We start from the raw sequence: 25,421 nt of genomic DNA, 5'->3' as shown, positions 1-25,421 counted from the left end.
TTGCCGTGTTTATAAGCAGCATCTCTCCTTCAGTTTCCTGACAAGTCTGCCATCAGTTTTGGATTCAGCTAAGTTTTGAAATTCACCATCAGAATCACATCTATGCATTTTTTGATGAATCATGTGGCTGAGTTGGCATATTCATTAATGTTATCGCTAGAGGCAACCCGGAACATATTCCAGTCCACGTGATCAAAACAGTCTTGGAGCATGGATTCTGATTGGTCAGACCAGCGCTGTACAGACCTGACCACCGGAACTTTGAGTCTTTGTTTGTAGGCGGTGTGGAGCAAAATGGAGTCATGGTCAGATTTGCTAAAAGGATGGGAAATGGCTTTATACCGTGTCGAAAAGGCGTGTAGCAGTGGTCCAGGATAGAATCTCTGCGAGTTGGACAGTCAATGTGTTCATAGCAATTCAATAAATTTGTTTTGTTAAAGTCCCACGCCTCCGGGTACGCAGTCTCTAGTTTGTTCAGGGTCCAATTAAGTATTTTTGGTGTCTGCTTGGGGTGGGATGTAGAAAGACATAGCGATAATCCCTGCCAACTCTTTCGGAAGATAAAAATGGCGACATTTGATGACCAAGTATTCCAAGTCGAGAGAGCAAAAGCTCGCAAGTTCCTGTGCATTTCCCCCATCGCACCACTTGTTATTGGTCATAAAACAGAACCTTCCAACTTTGTTCTTGCCAGAGAGAGCCCTCTCCTATCTGCTCGATGTGTAAAACCCGCTGGTTGTATATCATTCATTTGGATGTCAGAGGAAAGCCAGGTCAGAAAAACAGAGTATGTTACAAAATCAGATGTAACCCTGGAAGGAGAACCTCGATCTGAGTTCGTCAAGTTTATTCACTAATGATTGAACATTGGCAAGTTCAATCCTCATATTCCAATAGTTCTGCCCGGGTGTATGACGTTTGCACGAAACAAACTGAGTAAGAACATTTGAGAAAATCACTAGGAAAAACACTAGAAAAAGTAGAAACCTGTAATGTTTTGTAGGAGCTCAAGGCGAGGCACCATCCGTGATGTAGTGTGTGCAATCAGCATACAGTCATTTTAGCTTCTTGTAAGACAAGTGGCAAATAATTTGTAAAAATAGAGTAACGGCCCAAGAGAACCGCCCTGAGGGATACCGCACTGTACATATGTTAGAGAAGCTTCCATTGAATACTTGAGTTCTATTGGATAAGTAACTCTCCAACCATGTGATGGTAGGTGATGCAAAGCCATAACAAGGGACGTTTTTTCAACAACAAATTGATAATATAATATCAAAGGCTGCACTGAAATCTAACAATACAGCTCCAACTATCATCTTATTATCCATCCATCAGTCATCTGAGTCAGTGCAGTACAGGTTGAGTCCCCTTCCATACTTGCAAGTCAGTAGTTTCCTTGTTCTTTGACAAACAATTTTCTCCATCAGTTTAGTAAGAACAGGCAGCAACCTAATTGGGTGGCTGTTAGAGCCAGCAAAGGGTGCTTTACTATTTTTAGGATGTGGAATTACTTTAGCTTCCTTCCACACCTATGGACACACTCCTTTAGGCTTAAGTTAAAGACATGGCAAATAGGGGTGGCAAGACAGTCTGCTACCATTCTCAACAGTTTTCCATCTAGGCTGACTATACCTGGTGCCTTATCATTATTAGGCTACCCTAATGGAAGTGGTTAGAGCGTTGGACTAGTAACCGGAAGGTTGCAAGTTCAAACCCCCGAGCTGACAAGGTACAAATTTGAAATTCTGCCCCTGAACAGGCAGTTAACCCACTGTTCCTAGGCCGTCATTGAAAATAAGAATTTGTTCTTAACTGACTTGCCTAGTTAAATAAAAGGTCAAATAAAATAAATATATTTAAAAAAATGACAGATAATTGTTTTCCCACCTCTTCCATACAAACTTGACCAAATTCCAAATGGCAATGCTTTCATTATTAGATCTTTAATATGCAAATATGATGGTTCACTGTGTAATGTTGTCCTTTCACTTCTGCTTGTCCTGGAGTACCCCCAACAGTACACAGTTTAGTTGACAAACAACTCATTCAACTCATTGAGGGCTTGATTAGTTGAATCAGGTGTGTTTGTCCAGGATTACAATAAATATGTGTACTGTTGGGGGTTCTCAAGAACCAGGGTTGGGAAACACTGATGTAGCCAATAATTTCAAATGACTATTCACAAACTGGACAAACAGAAGTTAAATGACATTACACAGTTAAGTTTAGTCACAAAAGTTCTCAATTGATAGTTTGTCAACCAACCAGCTGAGCAGCCAATTTCTGAACAATACAAATTTTCCATTCCTCATCGATCCAGGCGGCTCTAACAGTTCAGTTAGTTTAACAGGTGCATGTTTGTCAACAATTGACAAGAATACTTTTACAGACTCCGAGTACTGCATCTGGTTTCCCCTCCTTATACATCAGACCAACATAAATGTTTTACATCTTCAATAAAAGAGACCTATGATAGCTTATTAAATACCTTTAGGCCCCGCCTTTGGCATTCCTTGTTATTGCCACAATGTTATGGTCAATACAGCCAATGGGAACTGACATTGCTTTGGAGCGAAGCTATGCCGCATTAGTGAAGATATGATCAATACAAGTGGATGGCACAGATCCAACACTATTGGTTTACACTAGTTGGTTGAGAGATAACCTGGGTCATGTTACAGTCTCACATACACACAGTAAGAAGCTTCATCTTGAGTAGAACCAGTCAATGTTCAGGTCACCGAGAAAATACGTCCGTTAGATAAGGTCTCGGATGCTAACACCACACACATTCTCCAGATACTGACAGTTTGCGCTTGGTGGCCTATAGCAGCACCCTAAAAGAAGAGGCTTCAGATGAAGCAGGTGAACCTGCAATCACAGCACTTCTACTTCATTTGTCATGAGATCCTCGGAGCTTTACAAAAATATGTCTCCACATAAACATTTCTAGAATGTTATATCATCAAAATTGCTGTTTTGAGTCTCAATATGTTCTGTTAATTAACAGATAAGACTGAGTCATCTAATTATTCCTCAGAAAGCAATGTCCAACTGATCGCCCCATTCCCTCTAAAAGAAAGTCCCCTGGCATTACAATGGCACTCCATTTCACCACAGGCTTTCCCCATCATTTAAATAAATTTTGAATAATTAAAAAGTATATTAAAATGCAGAAAAATACCACGCACAAACCAGAAAGTCAGATTCGATTTTTCAGACCTATTTTACACTTTATTAAATGAGATCATTTCATACAGACAGTTTGGTTCTCTCCCTCCTTCACTCTCCTCCCTCATCCCAAAAACACACACCAGTTCTCCTGGCCAGGATGACGCAATTGAAACAGGATTGGAATGAAAAATGACTGATCCACGTCACAGAACAGTAAAAGTGACCTCACTTGGGTTGCTATACATACACATGTTGATACACACGCAACATGGTACTTATAGGATAAACACTAGTAGCCTGATACTGCTAAGATTTAGTTATGAAACCAGCAGCTAGGCAGGTACATAAAACACACACTTCCACACACGCTCACGGAAGCACACACAGAAGGGGAGGGGGGTTGGTACATGGCTCGTCGTACTGCAGTCACTGAATTTTGTCTATGGCTGCCATTTTAAAAGCAGCAGAGGTCAGAATTGTCCGTGATGGGCTCAGGCATTGTCAAGGGCGGGGGGCTGGCTGCATCAACCGACCTTGTCGCCATCATGGCCCTCAGGTTTACCCTTCACATTACACTGGGTAAAAAAAGGTATTATGGCTCCTCTGCACCCAACATGACACTTTCACACACTTGAAATCTTCTTTTAGGTACCCATTGTAATGAATGGGGGGCAAGTCATTGGCCGAATGGTTGTCTGGTAAACTCAAAACAGCCCACACTCAAATGTCCCTGCCATAGGTCAGTACATATGTGAAACTGGAAATTATTTAGTTGGAATCGTACCAGAGTGATTAAATCTTATGTCCAACCAAAACACCTTTTCCCCATTCAAAAAAGTAACTTGCTTTAAAATACCAATGTGTAGGTGCCAAGTACAGTACATTTGACATAATGCCCACAAAACAGTTAGGTGCCTCAACCTCTCCCTACATGAGAGAACACCAAGTGAGCAATAAATAAAGCAGCGAGATACAGTACAATCGTATGTTGATGGGGTGCACAACCAGAGAGATGGAGAGAGAGACAACAAATAGGGAGATCTTTTTTTTTTTTTTTTAGGGGGGTATTTACATCTTAAATCAGGACATCGAAAACAAATTGTATTTACAGACTTTTGAATGGAAATGAGACCAGTCAGTTACGGACGGCTTCAACAGGTAATGGAAAATAAACGCTAATACAAATAACGAGGAAAATGGAAAAAAAGTGGGTGATATTTACAGATGTGCAATAAGATGAGGGGGGGGCATGGGTTAGGGAGAGAAGCAAATGGAATCCAAAACGATATGCTACATTTCAAGCAAATCAGTTGGGACTCTGGGCTAGGAAGCAGATGGCTTCAAAGAGATAAAGGGAGGGAAAATTAGTTATTTAAATCAATGTCAGCACATGAGGGTTGTTCATACAAGGGGGTGGCTGAGGTTGTACAATAGCATAACGCGCCTGCACTAGAAAGCATTCAAGTGGTCATTACTGAGAACTGAGCTAAACCTACAACACTGGCTTTTTAAAAACGGTGCAGTTTGAATTGGCGGGTACAATTCTTCACATGAACACACAAATACTCCGCTATTCCCCCACCCTTCAATTTCTCACTTATTCTCATGAACTCCCACAAGCACATAGCAAAGTACAAGCCTATAGGACTACTATGAACTAGCCATCTGCCCTTCTACACCAGTAACAGAGTATGTCTTCACACAGACCCACCTTGACTCCCATTTCAGAGAATTTATTATAAGGAACTGGGATCATGGGTCTGTGTCAAAGTCCAAACTGGAGTTAACTACTCTATATAGTATATATTTATGTCCATATGGCTGAACCCCCATAGTTGATAATCCCTTCGGCCTCTACAATCTAGACGGGTGCCACACTGACAAAGATTATTTCTTAGATTCTTAAGTGTGCTGCGAAAAGTCCACTTTCTTCACTGCAAATTTGAAATTAACATCTCTCAACACAGCACGGGTTTGTTTATAGTTTCAGAAAGCTCCCTCTTTCAAATCAAGAGTTCTGAAGAGTTCATGCTATGAATGGATAACAAGCACCAAATATAATTGATGGTATGCCATTTATTGAAGCCAATAGGAAGGTGACAATTGACTACCACAGCAGTCTTAATCATCGATAGCACCTTGATCGTCTTCCCACGGACAGTAAAAGTAGGCTCAGTTTGGGATTGTCAGTGGGAGAGATGCTGCTACATAGATGTGAATCCTGGATCTCTCAAACTCCACCACCCTCTGTCAAATCTTTTCCTTTAGGTCCTCAACACACATGGGAAATTGCTAGCAAGTACGGCTACCAATTATAACTTGCACTCCCGTTTCAATGTAAAAACTCAGTGCCTTTTCCGAAGCAAATTAAAAAATAAATACATTTACAAGTAAAAGAAAAAAGCAGCTGTCATTTAATCTATTTTTAAATATAATTTAAAAGTATAAAACAAAACACAGCCTCTTCATCTCTCCATCTTGCAACCAACACCATTTTATCCCATTAGAATCATTTGGTCGCATCGTAGACTAACTGGGGAAACACCTCAATTGGCTTCTAGAGACAAACTCCTGTTCACTTTGTGTGTGGTGGTGGCAGGAACTCTTCATGAAGTTCTCAGTCAAATAAATAAAACAGAATAAAAAGAAAAAAATACCTTGATTTAAAAAAAGAAAAAAAGATTTTAAAAAGTATTATAGCGAGGACCTGTCCCACCTACTGGAGCTTTAAATGTCACCCCCAACAGCAGGGACATGAGTGTTATAAACAGCCGGAGAGAAAGAGGGCCAAAGGAGATGCAGCGAGGGAGTGGGATAACACTTAAGGTGTCAGTACATGAGAAAGTGTGTTTGTGTCTCCAACTCTTAGCCTGTAGTGCTGATCGAGTTTCAATTTCATGTAACAAAACTACCTTGTCAGCTAATGATCTCCTCTTCCGGCTATGAATGGTTTGTTCAATGTATGTACAGTACAAAAAAAGGTATGTTTGTAACCAATGGGGAAAAATAACAAGCAGCGAGGAAGAAAGAAGCAATACAATGTGTGTGTGTGTGTGTGTGTGTGTGTGTGTGTGTGTGTGTGTGTGTGTGTGTGTTTAGGCTGGCAGACAGAGGTGTGTGTGTGCGTGTGTGTGTGTGTGTGTGTGTGTGTGTGTGTCGGGCTGGCAGACCGAGGGTTTGCAGGGACATTTCAGGTGCTGTTGTTTAGTGATCCGGGTACAGAGCCGTGCTGAGAAGAGCCGTCTAACCCAGAGCCATCTACAAAGGGATAGGGGAAAGAGGAAGGGAAGTGGCAGAGAGATAGTGTTAGGTATATTGAGAGGATATAATACATTGCTTTTGCTTGTCAGGAATATACTGGAAACATAAGCAATTACACAGCTTATTGTAGTAAGACCTCTAAAACTGATTAGAAAACCCGTCCCAGGTTTCCAGTTAGAGGACCTCCTTTAGACTACAAACATTCTCAATGCAGAAAGGTGCAGTTCTCAATGCAGAAAGGTGGGGTTCTCAATGCAGAAAGGGACCAACATGTGTCTCTCAGACTGGTGCCCCTTTGGCTGCTGTCTTCTACAGAAAGGTTACTTTGACCAGAAACATGACATTCTTTTTGCCATTTGTAAAAGCAGCATGCACCTTACTATCCATTTGGATGCAGCTTGGAGCTCCACCTAACCTAGAATATCTGCAAGCCAATCACTGCTTCATAACACCAGGTGCAGATATGGGAATGTATGATTGACAGCTACTCTATCTACTGAAGTGAAATGCGTAGCCAATGCCTATGCTTGGAGACGGGGCGGGGCTCATACCAGAGGACGCAGTCTGTGCGCGGGCATGAGGAGGAATGAGGGTGGAGTTCAGCTGGGGCTGGATTGACAGTTCTGGAAGGAGAGACAAGAGATGGGAAATAGCATTCGTTTTATAAGACTGTGGTAAGACCAAGGTAATCACATTTCAAAATTAGGTCAAAGTCTTAAAACACATACTACAATACATATTGAAACAAATATATTCTAAACTTCATATTGTAGATATTCTGCACCTACTTTTAGGATATATGCATAGGTTACAAAACAAAGTTGGGGTCAGGTCCATTTACATTCTTGAATTGAAGTTTAAATTGATTCCCTGAATTTAAATCGAGTCAACCCCTTTCAGGTCACAGAAAGCCAGGGGTCAACGAGGTGTACTGACCGGTGGTGCTGAAGTTGAAGAGAAGGGGCAGCTCTCGGCCGCTAGGCAGCCGGGCGTTGGGCTGGCGCAACTCGTCGAAGAAGGAGTGAGCGCAGGCCTCCAGGGGCGAAAAGCGCGTGACCGGGGTGTATTCCAGCAGGCGCGAGCACAGGGCGACGGCCTCCGGAGGGGAGCGAGGCTTAAACACCTGTAAGGAGGTGGTACAAGGACACAGACAACATGAAAGAGTTGCATTCAAAATAAGACATTAGTTGAAAGCCAAAAATAGAATAATGTTTACACACACACAATAACCATTTACCTTAGTCCAGGGATGCGCTTTGATCTGGGGGAATTTGAACTCTGTGTAGTTGGGGTTCATTTCACGAATCTGTTCACGTGTTGGAGTTCCCAAAACCTGAGTAGCAGACATACAAGTATACAGTTAGTAGTGTACAATGGGTATCATTTGGTTTCTCTCCACAGCACTGATTATAATCCACCCCCCCCCCCACACACACAATGCTAATATGTTATCAGAATGTCAGGTATTTTGTCCCTGTAGTGTAAACCATAAACAAAAACACACCCTTTTCCTATTTACTCACCTTGATGATCTCTACTAGCTGGTCCACTCCGCTGTCCCCGGGGAAGATGGGCTGTCCCAGCAGCAGTTCGGCCAGCACGCAGCCCGCCGACCAGATGTCGATGTTGGCCGTGTAGTCGGTGGCGCCGAAGATGAGCTCTGGGGCGCGGTAGTACCGCGAACAGATGTACGACACGTTGGGCTCCCCACGAATCAGCTGCTTAGCACTGCAGGCAGGGGTCAACCGCAGAGGTTAAAGGTTAGACCAGGGGTTCAAACTTTTTGGGCCCACGACCCCATTCTGATATCTGAAAACTTTTGTGACCCCAACAATTAAAATTGGGGCTATGGTAGTCAATTGCAAAACATTCAAACAGTATTTCTGATTGTATTCTCAACTCACCATCATATATATTTGTAATGTGGGGTTATGACAAATTGCAAAGGAGTCTGACAATTTCTCTTATCTCACCGGCACTAATGAGATGGGTGTGCTTGACGCATGTTGCGTCGGAGCGTCTCAAAGTCAGTGAATGCGTGTTCTGCAGCATTCGGTCACATGACAACTCAATCAGATGTATTGATTTCACTTACTGGCATGTCAACTGAGCCAGGATCACAGTCAAATGGATTTCGCTGATTCGGACACTAGTCTGTAGATTTTTTGGGGGTATTTCCCCTGCATGCCTGCGTTCAGTTTGTTCTTTTTCAAAAAAAAGTGTCTGTTACATAGGTAAGGAGACAACTTTTCTTACACAGAAAGTCAGTCTGTATTTACATCCATTGCGAATGACAACAGTTCCCCTCGCAACTCCAAAAAAAAAAAAAAAAAAAACAATCCAACACTCCCCCTCGATAACCACCAAGCCTCAAAGTGAAATAGAACAGTCATGCTCTGATCCCGTATCTCCATGTAGTTTACAATTGAAGTTACCTGCTGAATATCTCCAGGTTCTGCGCTCAGCTTTTTTGCCGCCAGTTGCTCTCGTGTATCCATTATTGCTCAGTGGATGTGATGGGGGTGGGGTCACCTTGGGGTCGTGATAGGGGCTGCACCAAATGTTTGATGTATTATAATAATTGATTATGTTTAATTAATAGAAGGGGAAGGGGTATAAGACCCCTCCCCCACTACAGAGTCCTGGACCACAGATTAGCAATACATAGATTCATTATAATGTTTAATATTGTTCCACAGTTCCTTTCTAGTCTCGGCTTCTTATAAGAAACGGTCTGAGAGATGTGAGTTATTGCAGTCAAAACAGGGTGTCTGTGAGAAAGCGCCTCAAGGCTAAAAGAGATTCATAGACACAGAACCCTGCAGGGGAGTGAAAGAGATGAGACTAGTCAGACATACCACTATAAAGAAACTTGGAGAGTGGAAGATTACTGCGGAGCGCTTAGAAAACACTGGAACTATTGTCTCTCCTGCAAGTTTGTATAACTGTATATGCATGAGCTTGGTCTCATGAGTAGAAGGTGTTGACGTAGGCAGTTAACATCACTAGGGGTTGACTGCAAGCGTATTAAAGCAACTTGGACCCTTCCCTATTTTGCAGAACTTTACTCGGAAACATGCGTGCTATGTTGCCATGGTCAACTCCTGTCTGCAATTGCATTAAAAAAATTTTGATTGATTTACTTAAAGATATTGTCTGATTTCACCAATAAGCAAATGATTGACAAGGAACATACCTCAACCTGTGTATCATACAATGCGTCCATATGGCAGAGGGAGATATTCATAACTAGAGTGCAGAGGCCTGCCCGCTGTCCTGTGATAGATGGAGCCCCATCTGTGGAAAAGCCCACCTTCGATCCCATGGAATTGGTTGTGTCAGTATAGCCACGCAGCACACTGAACAGCCCCTGTGCCGTTTCATGCTCAAAACAACATGTCCTCGTGAAAAGCATCCCCCTACATGTAGCGAACGAAGGTCAATGCATCTCGGCCCTCACAGCTAACGTCCATTTGGAGAGCACAAGGTAGGGAATTTCCTCAGTTTCCTCTTGATTGCTAGCTATTGCATCAATTCTTAGTTTCACAGAGTTATCTGACAAAGGTATTGATGGAAGTTTGTGCCTCCCCACACATCGTTTTCACCATATTAATTGCGGCCGGTAATATCTCCTTTCACCATGGGAGTGGTTCAAGTGTAACGATCAAGTGCGGCCTTTTCCCCACAATTTAAGGGAGCTCTGGTAGAATTTTTACTTATAGATTTGAATAATTTTATTTTGATTTTTAAGGTTGATATATATATATATATATATATATATATATACACACACACACACATCTCATCTTTGTCTCTCAATCTTTGTGGTTAACCAGAGTATTCTAAAATAAATCTAGTTGAAGCTAATACAGTCTCCTAAGCTGAGTCTAGGTTATGCCAAGACCGTGTTCTTACAATACTCCCATCTCTAACCACTGCACCAGTTGTTACTGGTAAGAAAAGCATTAGATGCTTAGCAAGTAGAGCCATGCAGGCCTAACCATGTGGTATGGGAATATACACGGCTCTTTGGTGCCTCCTTGAGACCACCTGACCACACTACCCTTTGGTGTTTAGCGGAAACTAAGGTATACAGCACGAGATAAACCAATAAACGAGGGGTGGGTCTCCCACGTCTCAGTGTAGTTCTATTTTTTTTTATACCGAAGTTAATATCTCAGTGAGATTTCTACTTATTGATTTACAATTAAGAAGCGCAGTGTATACTTTTTTTTTTATAGAAAACAGCCCTGCATCTGTCTGCATAGTAATAGAACTGGATGTACTATGGGGAAAATACACATGAAAAGGGTGTGAGTAGGTAACTGTAACTAAGGACAACTGGATCAGTGTTGCATAGCCCCATTCAAGGGAGGGCATAGATCAATTTCACATTCTGTCTGGTTGAGCCCATTTATTCAACCAGAACACATAAGACCCAAGTGTACTTCAATACTAGGTACCTGTCAGTCATATTGGATCAATAGCATGTTAACACACTGTGTGGAGGGAAATATCTGACCAGCTTACCTCCCAAAGTCACAGAGCTTTAGGATGGCCGTTTCAGGGTCCACCAACAGGTTCTGGGGTTTGATGTCTCGGTGGCAGACACCCTGGGAATGGATATAGGCCAGGCTGCGAAACAGCTGGTACATGTACACCTGAGAAGAGACAAAATGTCCGAACAGAGACCAATTAGAACTATAAACAAATCAATAAGAGGGAGTCATTATGTGTCAATGCCAAGCCTGCCCGGAAGAGTAAACAAAAAAGAAGATTGATAATTGAATGACTTATACTGGACAAAGTCCAATGAACAGACGCTGCGGCAAGCAAAAGGTGGGACAATGAAAGAGAGCAAGTGAAAAAGAAGGCGAGAGAGTTTACCTTGACGTAAATGATCGGAATGATGCTTTTGGCCTTGTTGAAATGCCGGGCCACCCTGTACACGGTCTCCGGGACAAAGTCCAGCACCAGGTTGAGATACACCTCATCCTTCTGTATAGGGGGAAGAGAACTGAAAATCACTATATGACTACACTAAATCATAACTCCATACGTCCTCAGATTATTCTTGTACAATGAAAAAGCACTTTACAAATGTAACAAACTTTGTAGTGGGAAAAATGACTCATTTGAAGAGGAAACAGACAGTTCAGGTGCTCAGTGTGCCAAAAACAATGGATGGCAACCTACCTTTTCACCACTAGAGTAGAAGAAGTAGCGTAGCCTCACGATATTGCAGTGGTCCAACTTTCGCATGATCTGTAGCTCTCGGTTCTACATAGGAACATTTAACAAAAGAATAGTGGGAAACGTCAAGGGTTTCTGATTGACCTGTAAGCACATTGATCTTTAGTACGCTCGTGATATGCGTTTGTTCAAGTACATTTCTGTTACCTAAAAAAAGAAACGTAGGCTACAATACCAATTTTCTCCCACAAACTAATATGTAAATGTTCCTTGTAAAATTACAAAGCAGTGTCCCTGTATTCAGACAAACAAGTAGCTACTCATAACATTAGTGGGAATTTACAAGACCAATCCAAAAATGGACATTCATATCACTATTATGTTAAACAAATTAGTGATAACAAATGTAAGTGATAACAATTTTAGACAGCAAAAACCCCCAAAGAAAACTCAGCATTACGGTCCATTAAAAAACAGCTTTCTATAAATGATTATGTGCTATAGCTTGGGGGGAAAAAAACAAATATGACTCTGGGTGACACGAAGCCTGTATGTCTTCAAGAGAATGGCCTCCATACCTTGAACCTCTTATCCTGCAGCACCTTCTTAATGGCCACCATCTCCTGGCTGTCGATGAGGCGCGCCTGGTACACCACACCGAAGGAGCCATTCCCGATCACCTTGATGTCCGTGTAGGACACCTCCTGTGGACGGTCGGGACCCTGCCCAGATGTGGCCACCACTGTAGTCACCTTCCCACTGTCCCCTGGGAAACAACGGTAAGTTGTGTTAACGACATCGTTGTCTTTTCAGATTTGAAATGGAGGTGATCAGTGTTGTGTTCATTAGGTATGAAACTGAAAACGGGAATGTATGCCTATTATCTGAACATTAAGAAAATAGGTTTTACTATGGTGTGTCAATGAACAAGGACATTGATGTTAATATAGCTCATTCTGGAAGTATTCAGACCCCTTGACTTTTTCCACATTGTTACATTATATAGCCTTGTTCTGAAATTTATTAAATAAATGTATCCTCACACACAAAAGCAAAAACAGGTTTTTAGAAAATGTGGGCAAATTTATAAAACCCCCCAAAAAAAACTTTACATAAGTATTCAGATCCTTTGCAATGAGACTTGAAATGGAGTTCAGATTCATCTTGTTTCCATTGATCATCCATGAGATGTTTCTACAACTTGATTGAAGTCCACCTGTGGTAAATTCAATTGATTGGACATGATTTGGAAAGGCACACACACACCTGTCTATAGAGGGTCCCACAGTTGACAGTGCATATCAGAGCAAAAACCAAGCCATGAGGTCGAAGGAATTGTCCATAGAGCTCCGAGACAAGATTGTGTCGAGGCACAGATCTGGGGAAGGGTACCAAAAAATGTATGCAGCATTGAAGGTCCCCAAGAACACAGTGGCCTCCATCACTCTTAAATGGAAGAAGTTTGTAACCACCAAGACTCTTCCTAGAGCTGGCCACCCGACCAAACTGAGCAATCGGGGGAGAAAGGCCTTGGTCAGGGAGGTGACCAAAAACCCAATGGTCACTGACAGAGCTCCAGAGTTCCTCTGTGGAGATGGGAGAACCTTCCAGAAGGACAACCATCTCTGCAGCACTCCGCCAATCAGGCATTTATGGAAGCGTGTCCAGATGGAAGCCACTCCTCAGTAAAAAGGCACATGACAGCCCGCTTGGAGTTGCCAAAAGTCAACTAAAGGACTAAGACCATGAGAAACAAGATTCTCTGGTCTGATGAAACCAAGATTGAACTCTTTGGCCTGAATGCCAAAAGTAATGCCTGGAGGAAACCTGGCACCATCCATACGGTGAAGCATGTTGGTGGCAGCATCAAGCTGTGGGGGATGTTTTTCAGCAGCAGGGACTGGGAAACTTGTCAGGATCGAGGGAAAGATGAACAGAGCAAAGTACATTAGAGCTCCTTGATGAAAACCTGCTCCAGAGTGCCCGGGACCTCAGACTTGAGCAAAGGTTCACCTTCCAACAGAACAACGACGCTACACACACAGCCAAGACAAGACAGGAGTGGCTTCAGGGCAAGTCTCTGAATGTCCTTGAGTGGCCCAACCAGAGCCCAAACTTGAACCCGAACAAACATCTCTGGAGAGACCTGACAATAACTGCGCAGCGACACACCCCATCCAACCTGACATTGCTTGAGAGGATCTGCAGAGAAGGTCACCAAATACAGGTGTGCCAATTTTGTATCGTCATACCCAAAAAGACAAGGCTGTAATCGCTGCCAAAAGGTGCGTCAAAGCACAAAGTAAAGGGTCTGAATACTTATGTAAATGTGATATTTCCGTTTTTTTATTTAAATATGCAAGAACTTCTGCTAGCCTGTTTTTGCTTCGTCATTATCGGGGTATTGTGTGTAGATTGATGGGGGGGCTATTTAATCCATTTTAGAATAAGGCCATAACAAAATGTGGAAAAAGTTAAGGGGTCCGAATACTTTTTTAAATAAAATGCAAACATTTATAAAAACAGTTTTGCTTTGTCATTATGGGGTATTGTGTGTTTGATGAGAATTATACTTGAATATGTTTTAGAATAAGGCTTTAACGTAACATAATGTGCAAGTCAAGGGGTCTGAATACTTTGAATGCACTGTATATGGTTCATTCCTACAGTTACTGCATCAGGAACTGTGATGGTCTTTTGAATGAATGTATGGCTAACATTAGTGAACCTAGTTTAACAATGTGACGTAAACAAGGGCTCAAGTTATAATAGGCCTTTACATTTCCAAAACAGGCAGCAGGCAGAGAAAATAATTGCTCAGCATAGGAAATAGCCCTACAGGGTCATGTTAAGGAGAAAATGTTTTAAACTGAGTGAAATAGTATCTAGACCTGTCCAATAAGATTGTTTGGCGTTGCAAAAATTGTTGCGCCAATGTCCTACTGAACAGAATCCAGGGCTCGAGTTATTAACTACCTCATGGTTGTTTAACCACTATAGTAACTACCTCGTGGTTGTTTAACCACTATAGTAACCGCCTGCCTTGTCGGAAGATGAGAAAAATACATGCTTTACTGTCAAATTCCGAGGCTATTTGTGCTCCTTTGAACATCTTTTGACCTGCGATTACTCAATAGGCCCATCCTCGAGCTCATCCATTACACTTGAACGCAAACAAGTGTTTGGTGGCCTGGATCAGAGAGTTCTCTGAGGCAGCCTCTAATTTTTGCAGAATTTGGGGAAAACAAAGTAGCCTATCTATTCTGGCCCAAGTTAACACACAGTCAAAAATGGTTGATCAAAGCGGAAATGCCGCGGTATCTGCATTGAATAGCAATCGAGTGGAGGGCATACATTTCCTGATTCTACTTTGTTCATGTTTATTTGCCACTAGTCTGAATCTGTGCCTAACAGTAGGCAGTTCAAAATTGCGCAGATTGAAAATGTGCCAGCCTGAATGCGCGTGATGCGCTGTTCCAAATTGTCAAAGTAGGGGTTTTATTAGGGTTTAAGGTCATGAAAAGTCATGGAGGTTTGTTTCATCAGTTTTATGTAATTAATGAAGGCACACATACATATTATCAATCACTTAATCTACATAATCAGCAATCATCGGAATGACCCGTAATTGTGTGTGTGCGCCAGTGGGCTGTTGCCAGAGGAGAGAGAGCGTGACATTTCAGTAGCAGGTATAAAATAACTAGACAGCGAATTCAAAACTTGTCGCATTTCTCGCTAGTTAACTATAGCTAAACTAAGCATTAATTGTCGTTGTCCTCTTCCCACTGGCAACGTTGGAATGCTGAGATTCTCCTCTATTAAACAGCAGCCATGTAATTGCAACAACTTTCAAAATATTCTAATGACAAATAACTTGCTGTGCATAGATCTCGCGTGATACATTCATATTTTAGCCTTATATAAAACATGTCTAGTTAGATACCTTGCTTTGAAGTAGCCTACCTTATCCATTTGACCCCTGATTCATTGAATGAGGGAATACTTTTCTAAAGACAAAAAGTATTTGGTTGTAATGTTGCAATATTTTATATCAAGGGTGGCAAACATCCTCCTTTTTGTTCACTTTGTAGCCTAAACAACAGCTCAACAGGACCTTGATAAGCAGACCTGGGTGTTTCAGGGCCAGAACAAAAGCCAAGCCTACACACCCAGGAGCTCTCCAAATGGAGGTGTGACTGACAGTGCAGTTCTACTTTGTGGGGGTTAAGTGCCTTGATCAAGGGCCCAACGGCAGGAGATGGTAGGCCTACATAGGATCAGGCACCTTTGTGTCAAAGCTTGCTTTTTCCATGTAGGCTATAATAATAGTCATGACAATTTGGTTAAGTCATGGAGAGAAATGGTAAATGTTTTTGAACCCTTAACAGTAAATCAGGAAGTCTACAGCATAACGTTATTTGTGAACATAGTCTAATGGACAGACTAGGAAAATGACCGCTCCTGCACTTCTTTCATCAAGTCAAGCACTGAGTTAGAAGTTACTATAAGACAAAGACACAGCATTTCTCTCATGTGGCAAAAACTCAACAGCGGGCGCTCGCCACTAGGCACAATACACAGGTTGGCTACGCTACACTCTTAAAGTAGCCGAAACAATTTTTGAAGGGTCCTTTTAATAACCTAATACGATTACCAAACATGTTCCAACGCCTTAAATTGCAAAAACTTCAATAGGTAAATATTTTAAAACGTGTATTTTTCCATATACAGATAAGGTGTCTGTTTGAATAAAATCAACTTTGTAGGCTACGGAGCTTGTCTGACACTAAACACCGTCATTAAAAATTAAGACAAATTACTAAAGAGGGAGTCAGACATCAATATAGCCTAACAAGATGGGGGGGGGGGGGGGGACTAGACTTACACTCTTGCTCCCACTGCCGCTAGCAGATTCTGCCAATCTGCCGTTACACTCCTGAAGTTGCCGGTAATAGGCTACGCCAGCAGCGGTCGGCAACCGTTTCCATTTGGAGTGCCAAGTTATCATTCCATTTCTACTGATCTCCGTACCCGTTATGATTTTCATATGCACATTGTCATGGAACAGTTGCATTTCATTTATAATAAAGTCTTCATATCTCAAAACCAATGTCATGTGGTTAAATCTAAATGATCTAAAAAGTAACTTCTATTCCTATTGCCAATGTAAAAAAAAAATGGCTAACTAAAGCCAACAAATAAAAACATTGCAGCCTGCAGGTAGAATTGGCTACACATGGCCTGTCTGCAAGGAACTTGAAACATTGTATAACTTGGCCCAAAGCTCATGCTAGCAAACTTGCAACATTGTATAAAATATTATGGGCCCTCAGTTTCCCAGGTGCCAGTGAGCTCAGGACAGACACAGCTGTAAGCTATTTGCCCAAGGGATAAGAAGTAATCAGGTAGGCCTATTATCTTTTTTTTTCCTGAAAGGGAGAGAGCTGGAACGATGTTTCAAACAGGCTACGTTGAGGAGCTATTGTCATTCTGAAATGGAAGTAAAAACAGATTTTGTTTGTTTGAGGCAAATAATAAATTACTTTGAGAAGCTCCACAGTGATGGTGAGTTAAGACAATCAGAAATAGTATCAGATCTCCAAATGGGTACATTTACAGGCCTCCATTTGTGCACAGGTCAGGTAGCCTAGGACTACTTCTATGCGTAATCAGGTGCGTGTTCTTACTCAAGACTGACAGGAGCGCTTCAAACAAAAGACAAGGAATAAATTGACAACTCGTAAATGGAATAAAATAACTTCTCACAAGTGTAGCCTAGGTTGTGCGCTCTGCAAACAACGTGTCCACTCTTATGACAACGGTAACTAACAATATATTGAATGCATTAACAGAAATTCCAGTAACCAAACAAACATTGCAGATTAGAAATTATGGGAATTAAATGGTAGGCTAAATGTACTACTGGTGTGCCTCTGCAATGGATTAGTCCACTGAGACAGGAGTGAATCAGACAGGTGTCTCGTGTGCCATACATTTTTTGCATACATTTTCCACTGCTCGACAAAAAAAAAATCTTGGGTCGACTAACTGCCTGTTGACCAAACAATCGACTAAATGGGGTCAGCCCTACCTACCACTCAAGATATTATCAGTGTTGCGACAAATGGCTTCTGGCTATGAAGCGCCAGTTGCCCTCAGATTCAGGACTTGCAGTGCCCACTTCAAACATTCAGATGTGTATAAAAACTGTTCAATACCTCTGGGATGCTAATCGAAGACACATAACCTGAAGTCAGATGCAGTACACTCCATCTTCGACTATTCGGGTTACAGTGTTGGAAACCAATATTCGGGTTACAGTGTTGGCAACCAATATGAGAAGGGTGCAAATTGCAGCATGCAAATCGGGGCGTTCCTGCATGTGGGCATTCTTCCATCTGCAGGAACCCCTCTAAACTTCTATTGGTCTATTTTTAAGCTAGGACAGGCGCGAATTGGGGCGCTCCAGTACAGTAGGTAGCGTTAATGCACTAACGGATGCCAGCCACCGATAAACCCCACAGAAGAATGGGGGGCAACAACGGTAACTAGCCGTGCACCGGTAAGCAATGTCCTACGTCTGCACCTGTCGGGGACTGTTTTCCCGCAGTTCTGTTAACGGCGGCGAGGGCGGGGGGAATCAATGGGATAGAATGGCGCCGGAGGGGATGACCAGGCCCAAATTTCAGACATTTGTATGAAGAGGAGACGCCTTTACAGAAGTCGAAGCGCCAGATGCCTGGAGAGACAGCGTCGGTGAGTGGACAATCCGCCTTTACCCTCCGTTCTACTAGCGAAAGTGAAATCACTGGATAATAAACTGGATGAGCTCCGTTCGAGACCATCCTATCAATGGGATATTAAAAACGAATATTCTGTTTCACAGAGTCGTGGCTGAACAAGGACATTCCGTGCACCGGCAAGACAGAACAGCATCCTCCGGTAAAGATCGGGGTGTGGTGGGTCTGTCAACAGCTGGTGCGATCTCTAATATTAGGGAAGTCTCTAGGTTTTGCTCGCTTAACCTGCCTCATGATATGCTGTAGACCACATTATTTATCAACAGAGTTTATCAATATTCTTTGTAGTTGTCTACTTACCACCACAAACTGATGCTGGCACTAAGACCACACTCAACGAGCTGTATAAGGCCATAAGCAAACAAGAAAATGGTCAACCAGAGGCGGCACTGCTGAATGAGGTAAAATGTAAATCCGTTTTATCAAATTCCTACAAGCATGTCACGTGCGCAAAAAAATACAGTACTGTCTCATCGCTGCAAATCCCGTACAGACTCGGGAGAGGCGAAGGTCGAGAGCCATGCGTCCTCCGAAACACAACCCAACCAAGACGCACTGCTTCTTGACACAATGCCCACTTAACCGGGAATCCAGCCACACCAATGTGTCAGAGGAAACAGTACACCTGGCAACCGTGTCAGCGTGCAAGCACCCGGCCTGCCACAGGGGTCACTAGAGCGCAATCGACAAGGACATCAATGCCGGCCAAACACTCCCCTAACCCGGCGACGCTGGGCCAATTGTGCGCCGCCCTATGGGTCTCACGGTCGTGGCTGGCTGCGACAGATCCTGGACTCGACCCAGGATCTCTAGTGGCACAGCAGGCAACTGCAATGCAATGCCTTAGACCACTGCTCCACTTGGGAGGCCAGCTTAATTTATAAGTGTATCGACGAGGTTGTCTCCAGTGACCGGACGCACATATCCCAACCAGAAGCCATGGATTACAGGCAACATCTGCACTGAGCTAAAGGTTAGAGCTGATGCTTTCAAGGAGCGGGACACTAATTCTGACGTTTTAAGAAATCCTGCAACATCCACAGACAAACCATCAAACAGGCAAAGCGTCAATACAGCACAGCTCCGCCGCTTGTCGGATGTGGCAGGTCTTGCCACAGGTCTTGCAAACTAAATATCACGAATTACACAAGGGGAAACCCAGCCACGAGCTGCCCAGTGACACAAGCCTACCAGATGAGCTAAATGCCTTCTATTCTCATTTCGATGCACGCGACACCATGAATGAGAGCACCAGCTGTTCCTGGATGACTGTGTGATCATTCTCCATAGCAGATGGATAGCAGAAGACCTTTAAAACAGGTTAACATTCACAAGGCCGAGGGCCAGACGGATTACCAGGATGCATACTCAGAGCATGTACTGACCAGCTGGCAAGTGTCTTGACTGACACTTTTAACCTAGCCCCGACCCAGTCTGTAATACCCACATATTTCAAGCAGACCACCATAGTCTGTGCCCAAGAACGACAAGGTAACCAGCCTAAATGCCTACCGCCCCATAGCATTCACATCAGTAGCCATGAAATGCTTTCACCTTCATCCCAGAAACCATGGACCAATGGTCCATGACAATCTTTATGCACTCCACCCTGCCCTTTCCCACCTGGACAAAAGGAACAACTGTGTGAGAAAGCTGTTTATTGACTACAGCTCAGCATTCAACACCATAGTGCCCTCCAAGCTAATTACTAAGTTAACCCTATCACTGAACACCTCCCTCTGTAACTGGATCCTGGACTTCCTGACGGGCCACCCCCAGGTAGTGAGGGTAGGCAACAACACATCCGACCCCCTCATTTTATTAGAAATGTTTGCGCTGACTCTCTTGCACAGGGTTGATGTAAACTCACTGGACTCTAACCACACGCACACTACAATGACCCACCATAACACACATATTCCTTCACATACTCTGCTGCTACTCTTTATTATCTATGCATGGACACTTTACCTCTACATATTACCTCGACTAACCCGTACGTACCACTGCACATTGATTCTGTACTGTATATAGTCTCGTTATTGTGTTACTATTTTTTCCCTTTAGTTTATTCCGCCAATTGTACTTTACCACATTTTTATGCTTAGGGGGGGTAGGAGATGCCCACATGGACTAACACCCCGAACTGCTGGCTGCAATTGCACACCAGAGGCCAATACAGCAACGAGCACCTCTGTTCGATGTGGGAAGAGAGCGTGAAGACGTGCTAGCCAGTTAGTGGAAAGAGAGGTAAGGTCCACAGCCCACCTGTAGCTAGATTACAGAAAGATTATAGCTAAATAACTGATGCTGTTTTCATGCTCACATTCATTTCAAATCTAGTTATCAAACAGAAAGAGAAAGATTTGCTCTCTCATAGCAGCTAGCTCGCGGCAGTATTATTAGCTGGATCGATGCTCGTCACTGCAATTCTATAGCCCAGCTGTCCATATAGCGCACACTATTCAACAACAACAGACTGCCACGGTGGAGGATGAATTGCACTAACAAAGTGTCTTGTTTACACTGAAAACTCCTGCTGCAATGTAGTAGGATTTCAAAGTCTAGATCAATCAGCCCAGAATTGATTTCACTACTGAACCTTCCAAATATGCCATTTCATTTCACCAAAATGCTTTGACCTCAAGATTCATAATTCTCACCATGTAATTGTTTTGTACATTAGAAGCTACTAAGCCCCAGCTAGGCTATAGCCTACACTATTGCAGCTAACCCCACATTTCTTATCTTCCCTCTCAACTGCCTGAGGGGGCCCTCTACCTGACTGTATGAGGCCACCCCCTCCCACCTTGCTTGGAGCCTGTCCTTTGTCCTGCCCTTCTGCCACCTTATTTCAAATGTGTTCAGAAGTTATTCTGTACAATGACCATCTTTGATCGTTTTTCTCCATTGATGTGATTATAACCCATTAGCTACCCCCCCAAGTGGTGACCTGGGATAACCTCACCCTTGAGACCACACCTAAGAGTTGAATTATTTTCCATAACTTACACACCGATCAAGGCTCTACGCTGAAACATGTGTTTTCTGTGGTCTACACATAATAAAGACCTTTATACTTAAAAAAAAAAAAACAAGACTGGACCTTGGATTCCTCAAACCATCCAACACTCGTGTTGGCCTGTGCCATGTCATGTGCTTGTTTGACAAGACAATACTATCACGTGATAAGATTTCAGTGTTCCACAAATAAACAATGTTTACTTAGTTGCATTTTCTATCAGTTATCACAATACTCTAATCAACTAGAGTAACAGGAGTAAATATACTCTAGTTTAAGGTAGGTTTCAACATGGCTATTTACCTAATTAAACACACTTTGCTGCTGACAGACGGTATTAGAGACATCTAAACTCTAAGGGGAAATATGGTGTGCTTCCTAAGAAATGTACAGGCGAAAATACAATAAACAGTGACATGGAACGCAACTTACTGTTCAATAACGCACACGAAAGGAACCACTCATTTATCAGTCAGGAGTGCCAATAACTTATGTCACGTTCAAAACATCTTTCTGACCTGAAGAACACTGATGTCATGCCTTCACCTTATTCCCTTCCCCAAGTTCCCAGTCGTCTTCAAAGCACCATTAGTTCTTTACAATAACTATGAACCGGTTCTGGCCTGAGTAGAAGGTACTCACGTGTGCACTGTGTGGGAGAGAGGCCACACATACAATGAGAACAGCTTGAGAGAGGCAGCCTTTCATACACACTCTATAGGGAACAAAATGGTGGTGGTGGAATAAATTAAACCACAAGACATTTATCATCGATAAATGAGACAAGCAATTGTTATTGTTATTCATTACAGTTTACTACAGTAAAGAAAATGTAATGTAGGCTGCATGAGCACATCAAATGTTTCTTTCCATTTGGGCTCCCAAGTGGTGCAGCAATCTTGGAATGGATGCAAGGTAGCCGACTAATAAATAGGCATTGAAAGTAGGTTGCATCGAAATCTGTAAAATGTCAAACGCACCAGTAACCAGCAGTTACCTCCATGACCAAGGCTCCCCCGATCGCTCAGTTTGGCCGGGTGGCCAGCGCTAAGTCTTCGTGGATCCAAACTTCTTGCATTTAAGAATGATGAAGGCCACTGTGTTCTTGGGGATCTTCAATGCTGCAGAAATGTTTTGGTTACCCTTCTCCAGTTACGTGCCTCGACACAATCCTGTCTCAGAGCTCTACAGACAATTCCTTCGACCTCATGGCTTGATTTTTGCTCTGACATGCAATGTCAAAGGTGGAACCTTATATCGACAGGTGTGCACCTTTCCAAATCCTGTCCAAACAATCAAGTTATAGAAACATGTCAAGGCATCAACAGGATGCACCTGGGCTCAATTTGAAGTCTCATAGCAGAGGGTCTGAATGCTTTATTTTTTATTTTTTTAAATTTTACCCCTTTTTCTCCCCAATTTCATAGTATCCAATTGTTGTAGTAGCTACTATCTTGTCTCATCGCTACAACTCCCGTACGGGCTCGGGAGAGACGAAGGTTGAAAGTCATGCATCCTCCGATACACAACACAACACAACCGCTGCTTCTTTAACACAGCGCACATCCAACCCGGAAGCCAGCACCAATGCGCCGGAGGAAACACCGTGCACCTGGCCACCTTGGCTAGCGTACACTGCGCCCAGCCCGCCACAGGAGTCGCTGGTGCGCGATGAGACAAGGACACCCCTACCGACCAAGCCCTCCCTAACCCGGGCGACGCTAGGCCAATTGTGCGTCGCCCCACGGTCGCGGCCGGTTACGACAGAGCCTGGGCGCGAACCCAGGACTCTGATGACACAGCTGGCGCTGCAGTACAGCGCCCTTAACCACTGCGCCACCCGGGAGGCCCAAGGGTCTGAATTCTTAATAATAAGGTATTTCTGTTTAATTTTTAATTAATTTGCAAATTTCTAAAGACCTGTTTTTGCTTTGTTATTATGTGGTATTGTGTGTTGATTGATGAGGATGTGGAAAAAGTGAAACGGTCTGAATACTTTCTGAATGCACTGTATGAGAACAAGATAAAGATGAGCTGAACCGCTAAAACAATAACACTATCTGGCCTAAAATTAACTCACTGCAAATCATTCAAAACAACACTGTTGGCTACTTCGAAGCAACATTATAACTCAAGAAGATCTAAATGTATGTCACCAGTAAAACCTGAAAATCACCATTCACGATTGACAGTGAGAAATGTGAAGGGGACCACAAAAATGTGTTTTGTGAAGTAGGGATAAAAGTAACACGAGCAGAACGTGATCTGCACATACACAGAAGCTTCGGGACTTTTAGTCATATGGGAAAAAGGTCCGGGAAAAGTCGGCCAACATAATATACTCTACATGACTAACATGGATCATCATGGTGGATAAAGCCATCCAATTCGCATTACAAGGGAGAAATTGTAACCATGTTCTATGAAACAAAAACATTTGCAAACTATGCATGGAAGTTGTTGATGTGCTATGTGAGCAAGTATTTCAGCTTGTCATCTACTAGTCTACTTTGAGAATGATTAGCTAGCTAACATTAAAACAGCTGGCTCGGTTACATGTTTCGTCACTTTATATTAAGTTCTGTATCACCTGTTAATTAACGGCCAATGTATAGAGAGAGGGCTCTTTCAAGACTGGTTACTTGTCTGGGCTACTGGATAGATAAGTATCCACTATTGACTTAATTTGAACAATAGATAAGGGTGCTCTTAACATAAATCTGTGTTGGAAACGCAAAGCTAGTTATCTGGCTACAAGTAGCTTAGTCAACCGTTATGAACAAATAATTAGGCTACCTAGCGTATAGTACCAACTGACAGCTAACGCTAGCCTGTAGTTTGTTGTGCCAGTTCAAGAAACTATTTCTCTTTACCTATCGCTAACTCGTTTGCTTGTTAACATGTACAAACGGTGTGTAACTAACGTTAGCATAGCTACAGTAGCTAGATAGCTTACTAGCGAAACTAGATCGAATCCCCTTTTTAAACTAGCTAGTAACTAGTCAACTAAAACCTATATTAGACGCTAGCTAGCTATCTGCTTTAGATACTGGTTACAAGTTAGCTAGCATGTCTTAGCACACGTAGTTAAGGTTGTTTGCGTTGCTTATGCTTTCTTTATATATTTAGCTAACTAGCTAGTTACGGTACCTCGATGTCATTAACTAGCTAACATAACTAACACAGACAGCTGCCGAGTTAAGAAAGCTAAATAAGGTTAGCTAACTAACGCGAATGTCTTGATTTTTGGCGTTGGTTAACCAGTTAACTAGTTTGCTAACTGACACGTTAGCCGTTTAGCTACTGAAGGCTGGCTAGCTAGCTAACTTGCTTTTTCAAACTAACGTGCAGAACTGCCCACACTAGCTACAGCATTGGACACTGGACTGCAATGCGTGTCTTTTAATCATCGAAGACAATATTTTTCATAAAATACATAATAAACTTACTGGACAGCTTTAAATTCGAGCATCCAGACGAACTGCTCCCCGAGGCCTGCGGGACCCCGGTCTTTCCCGTGCTGCTCCCCACGGCAGCGGCTGATCCAGTGGATGCTGCAGTGGCTCCGGGAACACCTTGTGGCTCAGCAAACGAGCTAGTTCTGGGCCGCCCGCTGCCGCTCATATCTCTGTGCAAGGGTAGCGGGCGGGGGGCTAGGGATTCACTATTTATAGCCAAGTGAGTTTAAATGTTGCCTGTTTTGACTGCAAATGCAATAATCATTGAAAGACAGACAGAATTGACACCGTTCAGATGAGTCGTCCCTTGCACTGCCTGTCTGAGCTCGTAGATCGTATAAAACTGACGGATTACATTTCCTCCTGGGAAATGAAGTTCGACGTGGCTGCTGCTTCCCGTGTCTTTGAAAATACCTATAGAACTACACTACTAAAATAACGTTGCGTTTCACCAGAGGTGGCGCTCCGTCTGGGATTTCTACCGTGACTGTAATAATGATGTGTAAACAA

General features: G+C 42.9%; 1 protein-coding gene across 1 annotated transcript; it reads right to left on the bottom strand.

Moving 5' to 3' along the window:
- Positions 1-3,215: 3,215 nt before the first annotated feature.
- Positions 3,216-25,361, bottom strand: LOC110488370 (glycogen synthase kinase-3 beta). The gene is made up of 10 exons (XM_021560601.3): positions 24,903-25,361; positions 12,210-12,397; positions 11,635-11,718; positions 11,326-11,436; positions 10,969-11,099; positions 7,962-8,166; positions 7,676-7,771; positions 7,375-7,561; positions 6,990-7,061; positions 3,216-6,435 (listed from the first exon to the last, which is right to left on the bottom strand). Exons 1-10 carry the CDS (start codon positions 25,075-25,077, stop codon positions 6,368-6,370), a joined length of 1,317 nt encoding a protein of 438 aa, XP_021416276.1. The 5' UTR covers positions 25,078-25,361; the 3' UTR covers positions 3,216-6,367.
- Positions 25,362-25,421: the final 60 nt, after the last annotated feature.

The sequence above is a fragment of the Oncorhynchus mykiss genome, chromosome 30 (assembly GCF_057628025.1).
Source record: "Oncorhynchus mykiss isolate SJ-2025 chromosome 30, ASM5762802v1, whole genome shotgun sequence".
In the NCBI taxonomy this organism is placed as follows: domain Eukaryota; kingdom Metazoa; phylum Chordata; class Actinopteri; order Salmoniformes; family Salmonidae; genus Oncorhynchus; species Oncorhynchus mykiss.
Note: the sequence above shows the minus strand (reverse complement) of the source record. Positions and strands in the feature narration are given on the sequence as shown.